Source organism: Orcinus orca, chromosome 5 (genome assembly GCF_937001465.1).
Source record: "Orcinus orca chromosome 5, mOrcOrc1.1, whole genome shotgun sequence".
Classification (NCBI taxonomy): domain Eukaryota; kingdom Metazoa; phylum Chordata; class Mammalia; order Artiodactyla; family Delphinidae; genus Orcinus; species Orcinus orca.
In genome coordinates, this window is record NC_064563.1 from 5,372,158 (window position 1) to 5,392,897 (window position 20,740).

General features: G+C 44.3%; 1 protein-coding gene across 5 annotated transcripts in view; it reads right to left on the reverse strand.

Moving 5' to 3' along the window:
• The window catches only part of UBE2E2 (ubiquitin conjugating enzyme E2 E2), a 369,862-nt gene that overhangs the window by 3,336 nt on the left and 345,786 nt on the right, over window positions 1–20,740 (reverse strand). For 3 of the 5 annotated variants that reach the window (XR_004484369.2, XM_033431975.2, XM_004271915.4), the window contains one exon: window positions 10,105–10,903. The exons of 1 other annotated variant lie outside the window; for it this stretch is intronic. Coding sequence is in view for 3 of the 4 variants with exons in the window: in XM_004271915.4 (XP_004271963.1) it covers window positions 10,806–10,903 (98 nt within the window). In the remaining variant the exon portion in view is untranslated. Of the gene's footprint in view, window positions 1–10,104; window positions 10,904–12,148; window positions 13,355–20,740 lie in introns of those variants that run through there. One more of the 5 variants, XM_049710132.1, reaches the window with a different exon arrangement.

Here is a 20,740-nt window from a genome sequence, read left to right on the forward strand (position 1 = left end):
CTGCATCGGCAGGCGGACCCCCAACCACTGCGCCACCAGGAAAGCCCCTTCTCTTTCTCTTTTAATTCAATTTTAACCCTTTCCTATTTCTGGGTTAAGAACACAGGAGAGGAACAAGGCGGGTGTTTTTCTTTCCAGCACGTAGACAGGCACACGTGGGGAGGGAGGCTACGTGACCTGCCCAGGTCCCAGCTCACCTGGTTCCAAGCCCATGCTCTCTGCCTGTGCTTCCTTCTGGAGCGGAACGCGGCAGGGCAGTCACGCGACTGTTTCCCTTTAGGGGACAAACGTACACGGTGTCAGGTCGATTTGGTTCCTGGCAGGATGCACTTTGTCTTTTATCTCTAGTTCTCCTGCAGCTGGACATGGTTTACGGATGCAACACAGGCATACTGAGTGCATGAGTTCAACCTAAAAAAATACAGTTTGCTGTGCTGTGGGATATCCAGGTAACCATTTTCTGAGGGAAGCTGGAAATTGAGAGCTGATGTTTGTGAGGGATGCCAGGTGAGTGATGTCGAGGTCACCAGAAAGCAGACGAGATGAGATTGTCACATGAGAGAGAAGGCGAGAAAACTGGGGCTCGGAGACATTCCGAGGGTGAAAGGCTGCCTTTGGGGTGGGGATCAAACCTGAGCTGAGAGGGAAGGGAAGCTCTGGAAGGAGGGTTAGAGCATGGAAGGCTCTGGAGGCCTGAAGATGGGCTGCTAGGGGATGCTGTTGGCTTTGATGATTAGTGAGTGGGTTTGAGTGAGAGGATTCAGGAAGGTGGCAGAAAGGAAGCTAGATTGTGTGTGTGTGTGTGTGTGTGTGTGTGTGTGTGTGAGTGTGTGTGTGTGCGCGCGCGCATGTGAGAGGGGTCCACCTACTGTTCCCGCACCCCCCCCCCATCTTGGTTTGGGTCTACTGCAGCTTTATGGTGCTCTTCTCCCAAGAGCACCAGTGCCACCTAAGGAGGGCAACTCGAGTGAATCCACAGCAAAGAAAAAGGAAAGTAATATTTAATTTCATCCAGCCTGACACACCACTGGACACAAGGAATGTGTCTGCAATTCTGAATCGTAAACGTATGAATGCGTTATTTCATGGAATAGAGATGTGTTCTGGCCAAATTGGCTGTGAAGTGAATAAACATTATTTTTCTATTGAATTCAGCTACAAAATGACTAGAAATCTTCCCATGCGGATTGAAAAAAAAAAACAAAGAAAGAAGGAAAAAAGCAGAAACCTGTTGTCAGAAGGAAGAAAAGAAGGGCTGTGGAGCTGGTTCTGTGGCTGAGTGGGTGGCAAGTTCTGTGGCTGGGTGGCTGGTTCGGTGGCTGGGTGGCTGGTTGTGTGGCTGGCTGGTTTGGTGGCTGGCTTAGTGGCTGGTTGTGTGGCTGGCTGGTTCTGTGGCTGGGTGGCTGGTTCAGTGGCTGGCTGGTTGGTTCTGTGGCTGGCTGGCTGGCTGGCTGAGTGGCTGGTTCTGTGATCTCCAGACTGACTGTGACGATTCCTCTCACTTCCTCCTGCTTTGTTCTCCTTGTTTTCCTTTTGAGGGGCTTTCAGACCCGGTGGAGCTACATACAATATTTTGCTTTACCTGAGGTCCACTGAACACAAGGTTCAAGGATTCTGGTTGTATAAACCCAATAATTTCTTCCTTCTCTAACTGGTAAATCCACAACGATGCGTATCACGTTTCCTCAGGCTGGGAGGTGCTGCTTCTGCGCCTGGTTTTCACAGACACACAGATGTGGGCTTGAGACCCAGCTCTGCCACTTAGTAGTTACAGGAGTTTGGATCAATTTTTTAAAAATTTAATTAATTAATTTACTTTTGGCTGCATTTGGTCTTCGTTGCTGCATGCGGGCTATCTCTAGTTGCGGTGACCGGGGGGGCTACTCTTTGTTGCTGTGCGCGGGCTTCTCACTGCGGTGGCTTCTCTTGTTGTGGAGCACGGGCTCTAGGCACGTAGGCTTCAGTAGTTGTGGCACACAGGCTCAGTAGTTGTGTCTCGTGGGCTCTAGAGCGCAGGCTCAGTAGTTGTGGCGCATGGGCTTAGTTGCTCTGCGGCATGTGGGATCTTTCCGGACCAGGGCTCGAACCCGTGTCCCCTGCATTGGCAGGAGGATTCTTAACCACCGCGCCACCAGGGAAGTCCAGGAGTTTGGATCTATTAAAATCCCGGTCACTTTCCACATCTGCATGATGAGGATAATGTACGTCTCAGGGGATAATAGCAAGGATTAAATGAGATTATACGTACACATACATATATTTACACAGTGTGTTCCATGCCCTGTGCTGAAGGAGGGGTCGTCATTGTGGTGATGATAATGACGATACAGAATATTGTACCCATCGATCACTCTTTTTATTCATCAAACACAAAATTAAAATGAGCTGATGAAGGAGAAACAGAAGCCCTAAATGTTCTGCTACAGAAATCTACTTTTGTTGCCCAAAGGCACACAATTTTCACAGCTTTCTAGAATCTCAAGCCTTTCACACTAGTACTTCTAAAAGAATTTCACCTCCAGTCAGAAGACCAAGATTTAGAAAAGTCTACAGATAAGAAGTGCTACTATACGCTTGAGAACCCTCACCTTCAGCAAGTGAGGCTGCAGCGTGGGCTCCGCAGTTGTCTGAATTCTCTGGTCAGACTCACTAGATGCTCAGGACTGACTCTATATTCAGTAGTAGCCGTAACAAGGGATGACATAATGCCATTTGCAGCAATGCAGTTGGACCTAGAGATTGTCACACTAAGTGAAGTCAGACAGATACCATATAATATCGCTTATATGTGGAATCTAAAATAATGGTACAAATGAACTTGTTTACAAAACAGAAACAGTCTCACAGATGTAGAAAACAAACCTACATCTGTTTGTAGGGGGGGAGGGGCAGGGAGGGATAAACTGGGAGATTGGGATTGATATATACACACTACTATATAAAAAATAACTAATAGGACCTACTGTATGGCACAGGGAGCTCTACTCAATATTGTGTAACAACCTATATGGGAAAAGAATCTAAAAAAGGTAGATATATGTATAACGGATTCACTTTGCTGTACACCTGAAACTAACACAACATTGTGAATCAACTATATTCCAAAAAAAAAACAAAAACAAATAGTAGATAGAGCAATGAATTAGCCTCCCTGCATTGAAAGGGCAGCAGGCCAGGGCCTGCACAGCTGGTTGTTTGGCGGCCTGAATCAGGCCTAAGTGTGCACTGAATCCCCTGGTCAGGTGAGGCCACTGATGTTGCTCTGCAGACGGGGGAAGCCATAGGCTGCGCTCTCCGTGTAAGGGCCCGCCTACACGGGGCGGGTAAATGGGCTCTGCGGCTTTCCACGTGCCCTGGTTAGGCGCCCTGGTCCGACAGGCTGAAGGCTGTATTCAGCGATACACAGGGCTGCACACTAGATTCTCTGCCTGGGTGCAGTGAGAGCCGCAGCTCTGAAACTGATAAAGCTCTTTGGTGTCTTCACTCCAGCCGCCCCGCCCCAAGTCCGCTGGCTGAACAGGGCCACTGGCTTTGCTCTGCAAACCATTGGCTCTGTCTGCCCTTCTCTCGGCTTCAGCGCCACTGGGCCTCACGGCTTTTAGGGGTTTTTGTGGGCCCTACCGGTTAGATGGGGCCGGAAGACACTTTCCACAGTGGGTGTGGCTATGTCTCAGCTCCTTTGCCTGAGCAGGAGGGGGCGGGGCCTCCCCAGGCTACTTGTCAATTTCCACAACAGGCTTTCTAGGGAGGAGGGGCCAGGAGTTGCCCTCCGCCTTGACTATGAATGGATTCCCCTGCCTGAGTGTAGCAGGCCCGGTACTGGCTTTGCCCTGGGGGAGCTCCGTTCTGCCCGCCTGCCTCTTGGCCTGAGCACCACTGGGCCGCACAGCTTCCAGGGGTTGCCACCAGCCCTTCGGGTCAGATGGGGCTGGGAGGCACTCTCCACGGCCCCTGGTGGGGCTGGAACTCAGCCCCTTGCCTGGGCGTGGGCAAAGAGGATCCGAACCAGGCAGATCTGCACCCTGCCGACTTCCGCGGTCAGAGCGCGCCCCTGACCTGGTTCTGCGGTGAGCAAAGCCGCCGCCTGGGATGAGGGCTTGGGCCGTGCAGGTAGGAACTCGGTCCCCCAGATCCGGGAGCTGGTTCTTGCAAGCCCCTCCCCCATCCGCATCACAGCCAGATTCCTCGTGGTTGAGCACCCCGATCCCCCTGCAGTCCCTGTGGGCCGAGAGCAGAGTAGGGACCCCACTAAAGGACCCACCATGCTGCGGAGGCTGTTTGTCCATCCCGGGCTCTCTCTTCCCACTTGAGGAACCCAGGCTCGGGGCTGACCCCTCCTCGTGGAGCTGTGCTGGTCTGGGAGGGGCATGCGGGCAGCCTGTGGCCGCTTCTCTTACCTTCTTGGTCTCTGAGCCGCAGGAGTGGTTCAGCCTCACCCCATGTTCTGGGATTCTCTCAGTGCTGTCTTGTTCTTGAAGAGTTGTGAGATGTTCTCGCGAGTCGGAGAGAAGCCAGGAACGACCTATGTCACCATCTTGGGGACGCGACTCCTGCTTTGATTTTTAAATCCTAGTACTCGGGCGCTGTTAGCTGAGGAACAGAGTCAGCTGTCCATCTACAGGATGCAGACTGACACCGTCAAAGTTCATGGCGGGGCATCTTCATTTACACGTTTGCCAGTAGTTCCAAGCTGGAGGCTGAACAGGCCTCGAAGAATGTGATCATCGTGCTTCCAGAGGCAGGCTGGAGCGGGCGAGTGTGGCCCCTCTGGCCCTCTGTGCTGTCCTTGAGCTATAGATTAAGCAGGAGAATCTCGCCTGGTTTCTCAATGTGTCCAGGAGCCCCAGCTGTAAAGCACCTGTTACTTTTCTGTTGGATAGCTTGACAGAAGTTCTCAGAAAGTTCCTAAAATTTCCTACCAACCAGGATGTGACTGTCATCCTGAACTCTGACCTCCCATCTAATTAAGAGGGGTGAGTGGGAGGAGGGCATGACAGAGCAGGGATCAGGGGTCACATCAGCCCCTAAAGATACCAAGGTTATTGGGTAAGGTTTTTCTTAAAACTGAAAACCCTGACACTGGGAATTCTGGGGCAGCTGGGGTTACCCCCACTTGGAGTATGCGGACCTATAAGCAGGTAACAAGACAGACAGGTGCAGACAGAGAAAGACAAGCATCACATGGTATCACTTATATGTGGGATCTAAAAAAATGATACAAATGAGCTTATCTACAAAACAGAAAGAGAGTCACAGCCGTAGAAAACAAATTTATGGTTACCGGGGGAGGGAAAGGCAGGGAGGGATAGATTGGGAGAATGGGATTGACACATACACACTACTATATATAAAACAGATAACTAATAAGGACCTACTGTGTCGCACAGGGAACTCTACTCCATACCCTGTCATGCCCTATATGGGAAAAGAATCTAAAAAAGAGTGGATGTATGTATATATGTGTAACTGATTCACTTTGCTTGTACACCTGAAACTAACACAACATGGTAACTCAACTAAATTTTCAACTCCAGTGAAAATTTCAAAAAAATCCACTCATGAAAAAAAAGAAAAAAAGACAGTGATCCCATTATCTCCTCCATTTTCCTGTGTGTCCCATACATGAGAGACTTTTAAAATTCAGGAATTTCCCTTAAAAAACATCCTCAACAAAGGCAGATTATGCTTCAGACCACTCACTGGTAGTAAGACTCCTCATAGAAAGGCGTACATATCTGAAGTCATGTTTGAAGTTGCAAAGAAAGGCTGCAGTTGGTTTCACTCACTCATTTGCCTCCAGAAGCAGAGGGAATGAGTGCACGTGGCTGGGTGTGAAAGCCAGAGAGGGTGGAATATACAGAAATTCCTCAAGCTGTGGAGGGCACATCTTTTCTAACAGGATCTCTGTCCATTGAGTATAATACTTTCTCAAATAAGGCATTTCTGTGAGCGCAACCAGCCCTGTGTAATGCGTGAGACCTTAGGCTGAAATTCGGTCCTGGCATGAAAGCTCCAGCGACCAACAGTCCTGGGGGGGTCCCAGGCTGAGGGCGTTCCTGAGACATGGGACTTTCTGTTTTAAAAGAGGGAAAGTCCCAGCCAAACTGGGGTAAGCGGGTTACCCTAATGCACATCACCAGTGATCCTGGTGGAATTCGAGTGTGAAAGGGGCCTAGTGTTCCAGGCCCAAGGGACCAGCCAGCTTCCCAGGGGAAGCCTGGATGTGGGAGATGCATGGCTATCATGGGAGGTCCTCAGAGGCCGGCCTCAACTCCAAGAGCTTCCAGATCTGATGTAGCTGGAAATGCCATGCTCAGCAGACAACTCGGAGTGCTCCAGTTTTCCTCTGTGGACAATTACAGGACCAGTTTAGGGTACGGGACGTGCCTGTGTGGCTTGAGGCCCATGCCACAGACCTGAGAGCCCTGTACAGAGGGGACATGTTAATAGGTTATAAAGCCACCTTGAAATAAAATACATGGGTAAGTCAGGATCCTCTGGTAGGGCTGTTTTGTACAATTTCAACTGTTTTCCATAGTAATTACAAACATATCTCGTTTTTCTTTTTTTCAATCTGCATAAAGTATGGACTATCGCTGTTGGTTCATTCATTTTTTTAATCAATTTTTTAAACTGAAGTATAGTTGATTTACAATGTTGTGTTAATTTCTGCTATACAGCAAAGTGGTTCAGTTATACATACATATATATATATATATATACATACATTCTTTTTAAAATATTCTTTTCCATTATGTTTTATCACAGGATATTGAATACAGTTCCCTGTGCTATACAGTAGGACCTTGTTGTGTATCCATTCTATATATAATAGCTTGCATCTGCTAATCCCAAACTCCCACTCCATCCTTCCCCCACCCCCTCCCCCTTGACAACCACCAGTCTGTTCTCTACAAATGTATCTCTTTCTAAAGCGCAAATTATTATGGAGACATTCAAAAAATTGCCGTGTCTGGTAATAGTTAACAGCACTTTCATCACAGCACTGAGATGCAGAGAAGTTCAGGACTCTTCCAAGTGATGTCTCCCCAGGGCTGGGCAGTTTGTAAGGCAGCAGCTCTAAGATTGGAAGTACTGCCTGGTTTCCCATCTAACACCAGGGCCACACTTCCTACAACCTTATTTCCCATTTATTGAAGATGGCAAGACCCCCAGCACCTAAAACTGTACAGCCCCTGGACTCTAAGACTGAATTAGGCCAGTTTATCTTGATAGTATGATCTCGTCATTAGGAGAAAGGTGTGTATGATTTTGTAGTTGACAACAAGGGCTCTGCTGTCACATGCCTGGGTGGAACTCTCACTTCAGTACTTTGTTAGCTGTGCAGGACCCAGGGCCACTGTCTCTGTCTCTTCAGGCTGCTATATAAGCCATGGACTAGGAGGCATATAAGCTACAGAAATATATTGCTCACAGTTCTGGAGGCTGAAGTCCAAGGCCAGGTGCCGACACGGTTGGGTTTTGGTGAAGGCCCTCTTCCCGGCTGCAGACCGCAGCTTCTCACTGTGTCCTCACATGATGGAAGGGGGTTCGGGAGCTCTCTGGGGTCTCTTTCCTAGGAGCACTAATCCCAATCACGAGGGCTCCACCTTCATGACCTAATCCCCTCCCAAAGGCCCCACCTCCTCATACCATCACCTTGGGGATTAGGATTTCAACTCATGAATTTTGGGGGATACAAACGTTCGGACCGTGACACCCACCTACACCCTACAGGGCTGGGCGAAGGTTTTTATTAGGTAACGCGTACAGCCTGGTGTATAGTACCTTCTGAATAAATATTTCCTTTCTCCCTAATTCCCAAACCAGTATTTCAGGATGAACTTTTAGATTTACTCTCTAATCTTAGAATAAGAAGGAAAGATCGACTACTCCTGCATTTGCTATCTTCAATGGATTCCTGCAGAAGAACACATGAGGACTGTTCTATTTATTTGCAGTTTTACGACAAATTAAGGCCACAACATTCTGAATTGTTTAAGATCAATAAATACCATTTTAAACTACTTTCTCAATTACCAGTGGTCCTGCCTCAGTCAAGGATCTGCCAACTTTTTATTTAACAAAGCTACAAAATACAACTAGCAATAGTATGTTTGGAAAGTTAAATAATAATAGGGTACAAAGTCAATGCTATCCCCATAATTATTAGCAAAACCATTTAGCTTTCTTAGAGCTAAGCTACTGTCAAATCTTATTTCACAAGTGTTATCGAAAACTTATTAGAATTGTATTGCCTGCTCTGATGTCAAATAAAATTACCATGTTAATCTGGAATCTAGACTTAACAGGCTCAACTAAGAGTTTCCTGGTCTCTCTGGAGTTTTTCCAGCTTTCACGGTTTGAAGGGAAGGTACATTTGTTTGTCATTAAGTCCTTGGAGTTCATAACATGGGGAAAGAAGTTGTATAGACTCTTCATATCAAATTGATAGAAAACCTGACCATGGAATAGCAAACATGGATTTCTGATAGGATTTCCTACTAGAGGTGTTATAATCTCTGTCTCCTAAATAACACATGTTTTAAAATGATCCAAAGTACAACCAGATTGGGGATGTAGATGTAATATATTAGAAACATCATTTAAAATGTGTGTCCAATGGTGCTGACATTTTAAAAGAAGAAAGGCAAACGGAATTTAAATACTCCCTATAAAAGTCAGCATTAATATCATGAGTCTGGTTTAATCAGTCAAAAGTAAAAAAAAAAATCAGTTTAATAAAATTTCATATTAAAACGATTCAATGCTTTTAGGGTTGAATATTTTAATCTAAAGTATTAAACTAAACATATAAACCTTGGTGGTGAGAAAGTCTGTAGGTGGTAAAATACCCTGGGTAATTTTCTAAAAATCAGTCTTGTATTATATTAATTAAATTTATAACATTTTAAGGAAAGAAATGTTAAACACATAGTTATCTAACTCTTTCCCCTCAGTCTATGGTGGTCTGTAACGGGCAGTGGCAGACTACAACTCATGGGCCAAAACCTGGCTACTGACTGCTTTGGTAAATAAAGTTTTATTGGAACACAGCTGTGCCCGTTCATACATACTGTCTGTGGTTACTCTAGTTACAACTACAGATTTGAGTAGCTGTAACCGAGGCCGTATGGTGTTCTGTAAGCTGGAACCTGTTTTCAAATAAAATGAATGGTAAAATCGTTATTAAAAAAATCCTTAGGCACTGTGGTTTCAAAGTCCCACTTTCAGCATTTAAACGTATTTTCTGTAGGATTTCTTTTGAACCACTAAAACCCAATGAAAACTGCATCTTCTGAATCAGATATTTAAAATGTTTCTGATAAGGATATTAAAATTGACGTCAGAACTATTTAGAGGTAAATGACTTATGTTTGTCAATCCTATTTAGCAGGAAAGATGTTCCTTAAATGACACCAGGCTGTATGGTGGGCTTGTAACTATAATTAGTAGAAGCAGGAGTTTCCAACGGGCCTTGTAACACAAAGAACCCTGAATATTAAACAGCATGTCAGTGTGGTTTTCAAGCTGCACCACACACAAGTTTCCTCAGCCTCCTGTAGCTGCAAACCTAAAATAGCCTGAAGGTCAAAGCCAGACAGACATACTCTTGTCACTGAACGTGCTGACCATGACTGATATGAGTTGAGTTTACTTCCTCCACTAAAATTATGGTGGAAAAATAAACTCCAGACTCAAGGGCAATCACTATAACAATCTTAAGAGGAAAAAGAAGAGAGAAATAAGTCCAAAAGTGGTCTAACACAACGATCAGCTCAGACCTCACCTTCACTAGGACCCTACTTATGGAGTCACATATTTGAATTATTGCATCAAGAAGGCTGTAACAGAAAAGATGTCCGTGAGAAAGTGATGTGAAGCCAATATGCAAAAACGAGAGTGATTGGAAACGACCATAAAATCATCAGGCTATTGACAGCTGGGGAAATTCCACATGCCAAGCAAATCAACTGCAAGGAAATATGAGAGGCTTGAGATGAAAAAAATACACCTGAATCCGTAATTGAATTAGACAAGCCTCGCTGCATGGAGAACTCTGCTGGTCACCAGGATGCAAAGCAAACGCTGGGTTGCCAGACGCGCGTTTATCAGCCACAGTGATTTATTGAGTGCTTTAATAATACAAGTGTACATCAACTGATCCACAGTCAAAAGTGGCAGGTCCCTAAGAAATTTACAAGCACTTTAAGTAAATCAAAATACATATTATTTTGTTCAATCCAGCAGTCTTCTGTGTGGGGACAGAAGGCTAGTGATAAACAGAGTCTCAGTAATGCACAGTGATTCTGATTGAAGCTTTTGTACAAAAATCTGGTTCCCAGTAGCATGCACCCACCGATAAAGACTTCAGTACAAAAAACTTAACCCTAAGCATTACATTGAAGTAGAAACGAGATAGAATTCTGAATTCGTGTTTTCCCGAAGATCACAGGAAGGGAAAAAGGATCCAAAGAAAACGAACAACAAAATAACAGAACCACACAGGAATACGAAGCTTTGAAAGAAAGCTCATATTATTACAGATCTGACATTGTTTGCACTGAAAACAAAAGTTCCCATCCACGTGGAGGTGGGATTAAAAAAAAACAAACCCAGATCTTTCAAGTTAATAGAAATTAAACAGGGAATAAAACGGGAGGGGGTGGGGGGCAAAGGAAAGGGAGGGTGGGGGATGGATGACATTCCATCACAAAACGGTTCAAAAGGTGATAAAAATAAGACAAGCAGAGCCGAGGTGCGGGGCCCCGATGCACTTGGTGAGTGTGCCGCGGGCCAGGGCCCTATGTGGCGTACCGCTTGGTCCACTGCCTGGCCATCCGGTCGTGCTCCGCCCTGTTGGTCATGTACTGTGTGGCGATGCTACCCACCAGCGGGTCAGCTGGAAAGGAAGCAGAGTCAGAGGTCAGTCAACACCAGCAGCTTGGCCTCTTCAAAGCCGGGGAAGAGAGGAGTGTCTGGAAAGCTGGCCCTGGCTCAAGGCGTGGGCAGGGAGGCGAGATGCTGCGCCCTGGAACAAGGTCACCTTCGCCATGACCTGCAAGTGACCTGCCCCGGAGACCGCATCTCACCCCCGCCGCCCGAGGAGCACCTACCTGTGCTCTGACTGCTGCCTCTTGTCACGTCTCCGGACGAGCGTGACTCTCTCTGTCCCCACCATACATATGCTTCTCCCCCTCTTCCTCCCCTGGTTTTCAGGTAGATGTTTATTTCACAGAAAAGATGCAGGTGGGCTGTGGGCGGGGCCTGCAGGGTCCTGGATACGATCCCCTGGGGGAAGGGGGCGGGGGAAGCCTGGCCAACTCCCTGACCTGGGTTATTGCCCAGGCAGGGGTCCAGCAGCAGGTTAGTGACACAGGGCGACAGGCTGCTTCTGCCTCTATATTTGGGAATATCAAAGCCACAGAGCTCTCTACTACATAAACAGCGATCGATGTTAGTCACAGCTAACCCTCACTGACCTACCACGTCCTAAAACTTTAACACGGGAGGGCTGGCACGGGATGAAACTGCAGCCTAAGGATGGGGGTCGTCAGGGCTGGAGCTGGGCCCTGACTGCAGGTCTCCCGGGACACTGCTCCACCCAGGTGGGATCAATGGTTAATGAAAACAATTCAAAGCAGCTACAAAAAAAACGTAATTTAGGTTTCTGGAGATGCCAGAATCCACCCGTCTCCCTCCATTCTCTAATCTCACTTCTTCCCTGAGTTTTATTTCCTGTATTTTTGGTGTTGAGAATTTGAGTGTATTAGAGCACGTGGATAAGAAAGAACCAAAAGGGAAAAGGAAAAATATTAGCAAAAGCTAACGTTAAATATGAAAAAAAGAAAATAGGTAAAGAATATGGAAGTGGGTTTGTGGTCTAATACCACCTCGTAACTCGGGAAGATTCTGAGAGTCTGCTAAGACCCAGTAAGACATCCAAGGTCACACCTTCACGATAACCAAGGTATAACAGGAAGTCCACCTTTTAGTGATCTGCTGATGCTGAGGATAACAAAGCTTGTGAAAGTCCTCCCGACAAGACTTTGCTTTTATTTTTTTAATTTTGTTACAGTTCTAACATTATATTACACCACGTTTTGTTTTTTTTCCTTTTTTGCGGTACGCGGGCCTCTCACTGTTGTGGCCTCTCCCGTTGCGGAGCACAGGCTCCGGACGCGCAGGCTCAGCGGCCATGGCTCACGGGCCCAGCCGCTCCACGGCATGTGGGATCTTCTCGGACCGGGGCACGAACCCGTGTCCCCCGCATCGGCAGGCGGACTCTCAACCACTGCGCCACCAGGGACGCCCACACCATGTTTTTTTGTTTGTTTGTTTTTTCTTTTTTGTTTTCTGCCTGTGCTAAGAGGCTTGTTGGAACTTAGTTCCCTGACCAGGGATCCAACCTGGGCCCCCTGCAGGGGAAGCGCCAAATCCTAACCACTGGACCGCCAGGGGAGTCCCCAAGACTTGCTTAAGTTTTAACAAACCTCACTTAAGTTTTCTTGGACTTGTGCTAAGTTTGTTACAATTATTCTAGGGAGAGGCCAGTTTCTTATATTCACTTACATCACAAACAATGATAGTCAATGGGTGTGTTCGGAATGTCTGCCTCTCTGCCTACTCTGTGATTCTTGTCCTTCACTTGCCAAATGGTGAAACTCTATCACTTCAACTAACGGAGCCAGGGTTCAAGATGATTGAAATCAGCAGTACCAGATGTAGACACTAAACACCTGGGATTGGCAAGATATTTTAAAAAAAAATGCTGTCTTTCAGTTCAGACTATAGAGTCTAAAAAGGGCCAAAGACAGGTCTGAGTCACATTTCTCTACCTTTGAAACAAATCATCTTGTTTCAATTTCTGGAATGCAAAGCCTTAGGGTGGAACCTGGGCACCTTCAACAGAGCTTACATCTACATCGCTCAAGACCGCTGTTTGGTTAAACACACTCTACATTAGTGATGTGCGCTGAAGAGCCATCTGTACTCCCTGACTTAACTGGTCGAGGTAAAGGACAGGTTTAATGTCAGAAGAATGACCAGTGACATTAATGTTCTAGTGCAAATCTACCCTCACTGAGAGTGGGCATACTGGGAACAAGAGTCTGCTGTTTCAGCTCAAAGGAGGGAGAGGGAGAAGGAGACAGTGGGGTGGGAAAAGCATCTATACTATTTCAACAGGGGCAGAGGGGAAAACCTCAAAAACACGGTAGAGTGTTCTTGATAAAACTCACATGCGTTGTGCAGACATTTTTTGGTACGCTTAAATAATTAGCAGGAAATTCCTCTGAGTTCCTTTTATAATACCTTTTCAAGTTCGATTTTGAAAAGAGAAATATTTTTCCATCTGCAAAATTATACATGCTAAATATAAAAATAATAATTAACAATTTCAAAAAATCACTTCACACAGTACACAGAACAGAAAGTTGTAAGTGAAAACCGTTTGCAAATTCACTGAGAGAAGTACTGTTAACATTTTGACTTACATCTTCCCAGACTTCTTTTCTAAACATACAATTAAAAAAAAAGATCATAGTCTGCTTTTGGAACCTTTCAAAAAACTCACTGTATGGTGAATAACTTTTTATATCAATAATTATATCCTACTCGATCATTTTTATTTGATTTAATTTTTTAATTGAAGTATAACTGACTTATATTACTATATTAGTTTCAGGTGTACAACACAGTAATTTGATAATTTTATAGATAATACTCCATACAAAGTTCTTATAAAACACTGACTATATTTCCTGCGCATCATTTAAAATATTAACCTGAATTAATAACCAGTCTTCTTTTTAGAGACATTTGGGTTCTTTCCTTTTTTTTTTTTTCTGCTTTATAAACAATGCTGTGAAGAACATTATTGTGTGAGCATCTTTGTAAATTTATGCAAATCTTAAATTTAAAGTGTTAATGAAGGAATAAAGGTATAAAATGAAGGAATTTAAAAATCATGTGTTATCAGTCAAATAGTTCTCAAATGCTAAAATGTTTTGTTGAACAGAAAAAAGTTAAGACTACCAGTAACTGAATAGAAACTATGCAATAAATGTATATCCAATGATCACTGCAGTGAATTTAGTGGAATGAGATACTCCTTTTGTAGTATATTTATAATTATGACTTGAAGTAAGATTGAATCTTGTTATTGGGTTTCACATTTCCTGGATACAGATACGCCAGGGATGAAATAACGATGACGGGTGACACATCTTCTTCCTCCTTCTCCTCTACTTTCCTGTCTGACCTCTGCTTCCCTACACAGCGCCAGGCGCCTGAACAGCAAGCATGGTTATTTGCAAGTGAGTGAAAGGTGATCTTAGTGCTCTGCCCCCTCCCCTTTTTTGGAGATTCGTGTTACGTGCACCTTTGATTCCAGAAGAGAAAGGCTCAGGCGACTCCTGCAACCCCATCTGAAGGCTCACCTCTCCGTGACGGGGGCTATACTGGAAACACTGGAAACCAGAAGGGTTTACAGCCCGTCCAGGAAAGGAGGGAGACAGGGAAAACGGACTTGAGGATATGGGGAGGGGGAAGGGTGAGCTGTGACAAAGCGAGAAAGAGGCATGGACATATATACACTACCAAACGTAAAATAGCTAGTGGGAAGCAGCTGCATAGCACAGGGAGATCAGCTCGGTGCTTTGTGACCGCCTGGAGGGGTGGGATAGGGAGGGTGGGTGGGAGGGAGGGAGACGCAAGAGGGAAGAGATATGGGAACATATGTATATGTATAACTGAGTCACTTTGTTATAAAGCAGAAACTAACACACCATTGTAAAGCAATTATACCCCAATAAAGATGTTAAAAGAAAAAAGAAGACTAAAGGGGGTAAGAAGCAGCTATGTGGTTAGAGGGAGCGGAGAACGACGGGCAGATGGCCGAGCTGCCCAGTGATGCCATTTGCAAGGCCAGGGAACATTCTCTCTTGGTTGGTAGGCGGTATGGGAGAAATCACATGGCAAAGAAATGCGGACTCCCTTTTCTTAAGACAACACATATATTCTCAAAGAAACACAGACAAAACCAGTCCAGTATGATGGAAAAGGGGGTGCGCTCCGGGTCCAGACTGCCTGCCTTTGTACCTCGGTTCCACCGATAACTGTGTCATGTCAGGCAAAGGACTTAGCTTCTCCGTGCCTCGGTTTTCTCAACTGCAAAATGAAGTTGCTATAGTTGTTGTTATAAGAATGAAATGAACTGATTATTGTCAGGCACATACAAAACTTCTGCTATCATTTTCAAAGTGAAGACAGGAAAATGAATATTCATGTGCACCTTAAAAGCAATATAAATCTTATTGTCCTCTTGAAGACATTCTCTTCAGATAAAATCCATAAAATCCAAAGTCTTTAGCATGTAATTATTAGAGAAATGCAAATCAAAACTACAATGAGGTATCACCTCACACCGGTCAGAATGACCACCATCAAAAAATCGACAAACAATAAATGCTGGAGAGGGTGTGGAGAAAAGGGAACCCTCTTGCACTGTTGGTGGGAATGTGGATTGATACAGCCAATGTGGAGAACAGTATGGAGGTTCCTCAAAAAACTATAACTAGAGCTACCATATGATCCAGCAATCCCACTACTGGGCATATATCTGGAGAAAACCATGGTTCAAAAGAATACATGCACCTAACTGTTCACAGCAGTACTATTCACAATAGCCAAGATGTGGAAGCAACCTAAACGTCCACTGACAGATGAATGGATAAAGAAGATGTGGTACATATATACAATGGAATAGTACTCAGCCATAAAAAAGAACGAAATAATGCCATGTGCGGCCACATGGATGGACCTAGAGATTATCATACTAAATGAAGTAAGTCAGACAAAGACAAATATCATATGATGTCACTTCTATGTGGAATCTAAAATATGACACAAATGAACTTATCTATGAAACAGAAACAGACTCACAGACACAGAGAAAAGACTTGTGGTTGCCAAGGGGGAGGATAATAGGGGAGGGATGAATTAGGAGGCTGGGTTAGCAGAGGCAAACTATTATATATAAAATAGATAAACAACAAGGTCCTACTGTAGAGCACAGGGAACTATATTCAATATCCTGTGATAAACCATAATGGAAAAGAATATGAAAAAGAATGTGTGTATATATATGTAACTGAAATCATTTGCTGTACACCTGAAATTAACACAACACTGTAATGCAACTATACTTCAATAAAATAAATTAAACAAAAACAAAACCAACACCAAAGTCCTTAGCATGGCTCCCAAGAGCATCATGATCTAGACCTAATCTTTCCAGCCTTCTCCACCCATGCTTTAAACCAGAATTAACAACTCGCAGCTTCTCCAATAAGCCCTCCAATAAGCTCTCTGCACCTTTGCTTCTGCGACGTCCTCTGCCTGATGGGCTTCTATGAATTTCTCAACATTTCGCTCAGGCATAGCCTCCTTGGGGATGCTTCTAGGGGCTTTGTAGCAGGCTTATGTGTCCCATTTCTGTTTTGTCTGTTCGCACCTCTATCACTGAGGTGCTGAGAACGCTGCCTTTTAGTTGTCTGTCTGCTGTACAGTCTACATTTCCCATGGGGCTGGAGCCCACACGTTCAGTCATTCGTCAACTATCACTGAGTCCCTACTATGTTCCAGGTCCTGCAGAACTAGTGCTAAATAAGCAAACTCCTGCCCTCATGGGACTCTGCCTGGGTCCCTCTGTCTCCGTTTCCCTCTCGTTAACCTCATGTTTACTGCGATGTATGAATGGATAGAAGAACGTAAGACGAGTAAGTAAGGAACACACAAAATAACAGCCAGAAAGAGCAGTTACTCCATAAGGCAGGTGTCCCTCTGTAGCACTATATGCTGGCTCATCACAGAAGTTTCTTCTCTACACACGACTAGCAAGTCAGTAAAGGGGACCTGATGGAGAGTGTGACAGTTTTCTTGTCTTGTCTTTTTTTTTAAACTTATTTATTTTTAAATTTTTTTGTATATAAGCAGGAATCCTCCCTCCCTCCCTCCCTCCTTCCCTCCCTGGCTGCGTTGGGTCTTCGTTGCTGTGCATGCGGGCTTTCTCTAGTTGTGGCGAGAGGGGGCTACTCTTTGTTGCGGTGCGCGGGCTTCTCATTGTGGTGGCTTCTCTTGTTGTGGAGCACGGGCTCTAGGCTCACAGGCTTCAGTAGTCGTGGCACGCAGGCTCAGTAGTTGCGGCTCGCGGGCTCTAGAGCGCAGACTCAGTAGTTGTGGCGCACGGGCTTAGTTGTTCCGCGGCATGTGGGGTCTTCCCGGACCAGGGCTCGAACCCATGTCCCCTGCACTGGCAGGCGGATTCTTAACCATTGTGCCACCAGGGAGGTCCTAACTTAATTATTTTCTTATTGAACTTTGTGGTTAGCACTTTGCCATTTCTTGGATTCTTCGAGGCTATAAACCACTGCTTCTCCAGCTGTCCCACCATCTCCATGATGAGCACTTACTCGACAAGTCACTGGAGGCTTTCTGTGGGTCTGCCTTGCCATGAGGAATAGCTCTTTTTTGTGTCTTTCATGGAACTTTTCTTCCATGGTTTGGTTTAGCCTAGTTTTATTTAAATCTTCTATAAAATTAAAAAGTAATTGATGCTCATTATAATAAATTCAAATAATAAAGAAGCATGTATGATGTAAAGAATACGATCTTCTTCCCTTCAATTTCCCACCATCTCAAGGTAACTGCTGTTAATGGTTGGATGCTCACTCCTCCAGACTGTTTTCTTTCTTTATATTTAAACCCAATGGGAATCACATGATTCTGCAACTTGCACTTTCCTCTGGGCCAATATACAGTAGTTGTGTTTCTAAGATACTAGAAATAGACCTAGCTTATCATTTTTAATAATTATAGGGCATTCCTTTGCACAGTTATTCGGCTTTCATTTTTCCATCCCCTACTGATGCACATTTATTGATACATTAGATTTGATGTTTTGCTATCAAGACTAGTATCACCACCTTGTATACAGCTTTGAGCATAGGTTTGTGTCGTTCTGGAGGGTAGATTCTTCTAGGTGACGGTATTGGGCCAGAGAGTACAGTACACATTTAAACTTTTTGCCAAATACTGCCAAACGGCCCTTCAATAAAAGGATGTACAATTTATCCTATTTCTGGACATTCTCCCTAACACTGCATTACCAATCTTTAAAAATTGTTTTTGTCAAGGTAACCAAAAAAAAAAAAATCCCTGTCATTGTATCTGGATATAGTTTGATGTCTACTGAGGTTTAACATATTCTTGTGTTTGTTCGCCATTTGTGTTTCTTCTCCTGTGACGTGCCTGTTCATGCCTTTTGCCTATTGTTTCTTTACTATCATGAAGGAGTATTTTATATATTATAAATATTAAGCATGCACTGCAAGTTCGGCTTTGGCCTCAGCATTCAGCCCAAATTGCTTTAGTCTTTGGAGGACTGAACAGACAAATGCCTCCTTTGATGTTCTTTTGAGCTTTGCTGAACTTGTGGAGATCATAGATCAGGTTACCATCATATTGAATAAATACAGATCATCTTTTGGATTATTACTAATATCGGAATACTGGTTTTTAAAATATTGGTAAGCATGATGAATGTTAACTTGGGACTGAAAATCTCTTTCAGTTGAAGACAAACAACATGACATACAAGGAAAAGATTTGGAACCGTCTTCACATGTATTCACACAAACGCTCAAAGTGAGATGGGAGCGCAGCTATCGTGAGGAAGAAGGCTTCTGGCACGAAACAGGCCTTACGATTGTCCACGGCAGATACTAATACTGAGGGTAAAGCAGTTGTAACAACCAGTGGCTGCTGGCAGAGAAAGCAGTGCATCCAATGATTGAGTGAGTCAGGAAATGAATGCAAACATATTAGAGATAAAAATGTGAGGGCAAAAGGCTTCTGTTGGCTTCTGAAACACCCAGAAGACATCGTCTTTAAGCATTTTGCACACAGCTCCGGTTTGTGGGAGGACCTGCAGGGACACTGCACCGTGATCACCGTGAGCCAAATCTTTTAAGTCTAGGGGGTGAGGAGGTAAGTCTTCACCTTTCTGTTATCATTAGAGAAAAAAGAAAGCTTATTGACTTCATAGCAAAATCTCCACTAAGAGTAACCCACAGTGGGATAGACAGCCAAAGAAAAACATGCTTTTCATCAGGGGAAAACATCTGTCTAAGTCTTGCAAGTGTGCAGAGGAGTCTCCTAGCAGCTGGCAGGGCTCAGAAGTTATACTGCAACATCATCATGACAAACTTTAAAAACATATCTAATTTTTTTCATGAAATTAAAAAAAAAATTTTTTTTGGCCGCTCAGCTTGTGGGATCTTAGTTCTCCAACCAGGGATTGGATTGAACCTGGGCCACGGCCGTGAAAGCGTGGAGTCCTAACCACTGGGCCACCAGGGGGTTCCCTCTAATTTTTAATAATAATATTATAGCATTACTTAAATTCTTAAAACAAAATTTCATATTTATTCTTGTATCTCAGAAGATCACTTTATGGTGGGAACATTCAACATTGCCTTAGGTTGTTTATTGGTTTTAATGCTGGCTGTTCAGTATTCAGCCAGAAATAAATTCAGTGCACCTCTAAGGAAAATACTATTTATCTATTGTATGTGGAGGAAATATTTTCTCCCAGTCTTTTGTCCTTTAACTTAGTTTATAATGTCTCTTGCCATTACAAGTTTAACGTTTTTCAGTACTTAAATAAGTCAATCTTTCCTTAGTATTTTTTAGTGTGATGTCATGTGTATTTGACAAAGGCCTTCTCCACTCCAGTATTTCAGAAGTATTCTCCTACATTGACATACAGTAACCGTCTGTGCAATGCTAGCTTTATCACACAGACGATTCCCATAAGTATCTGGACCTGATTCTGTACTTGATATTCTTGCATCCGATTAATTTGTCTTTTGCTTTATTTACTCCTATTTTCTTGCTACTGTCTTACAGTATGTTTGATATCTGGTAGGATAAGTTCTCACGCGTCCCCATTTCTTTCCTTCACTAAAGTTTTACTTGGAGAACTGTCATCTTGAGGCTGAGACTTGGAGCAATGAAAGCTAGTTCACCCCAGGGTAGAGGAATTTCATGTTTCTTTGAAGAATGTTATCAAGATTGAGGAATGACTGAATTCCTCAGGGTCTACTAATTAAAAATCAAGTGAGTAGGACAAAGTTAAGGTTTTTTGTAGTTTGGAATGTGGGGAAACCAGACCATTAATTATAGGCCTAACCCAGACCAGAAAGGTGGTTAAGTACCCTGAAAAAAAAAAAAAATCACATATACATAGAGTGTGTGTGTGCCTGCGTGTGATGGTCATGGCTCATAAAGCGATTTAGGGAGAACGTTACCATGCCTATGATTTAAACCAAGTGGTGGATGTTATCCAACTAGATTTAACTTCGAAAATGCTAAATAAAACTGCATATCAGTCTAGCAAGATATGCTATTACCTGAGAATTAATAACTAGCGATGCTAAAAGAGGAATCAAGTACCCCAACTTCTAAAGAGACATTAATACCTTCCTCAGGACTCGCTAAGAGAAGAGGAGCTGGGGGGCTTCCCTGGTGGCGCAGTGGTTAAGAATCCGCCTGCCAATGCAGGGGATACGGGTTCGAGCCCTGGTCCGGGAAGATCCCACATGCCACGGAGCAGCTAAGCCCATGCGCCACAACTACTGAAGCCCACAGGCCTAGAGCCTGTGTTCTGCAACAAGAG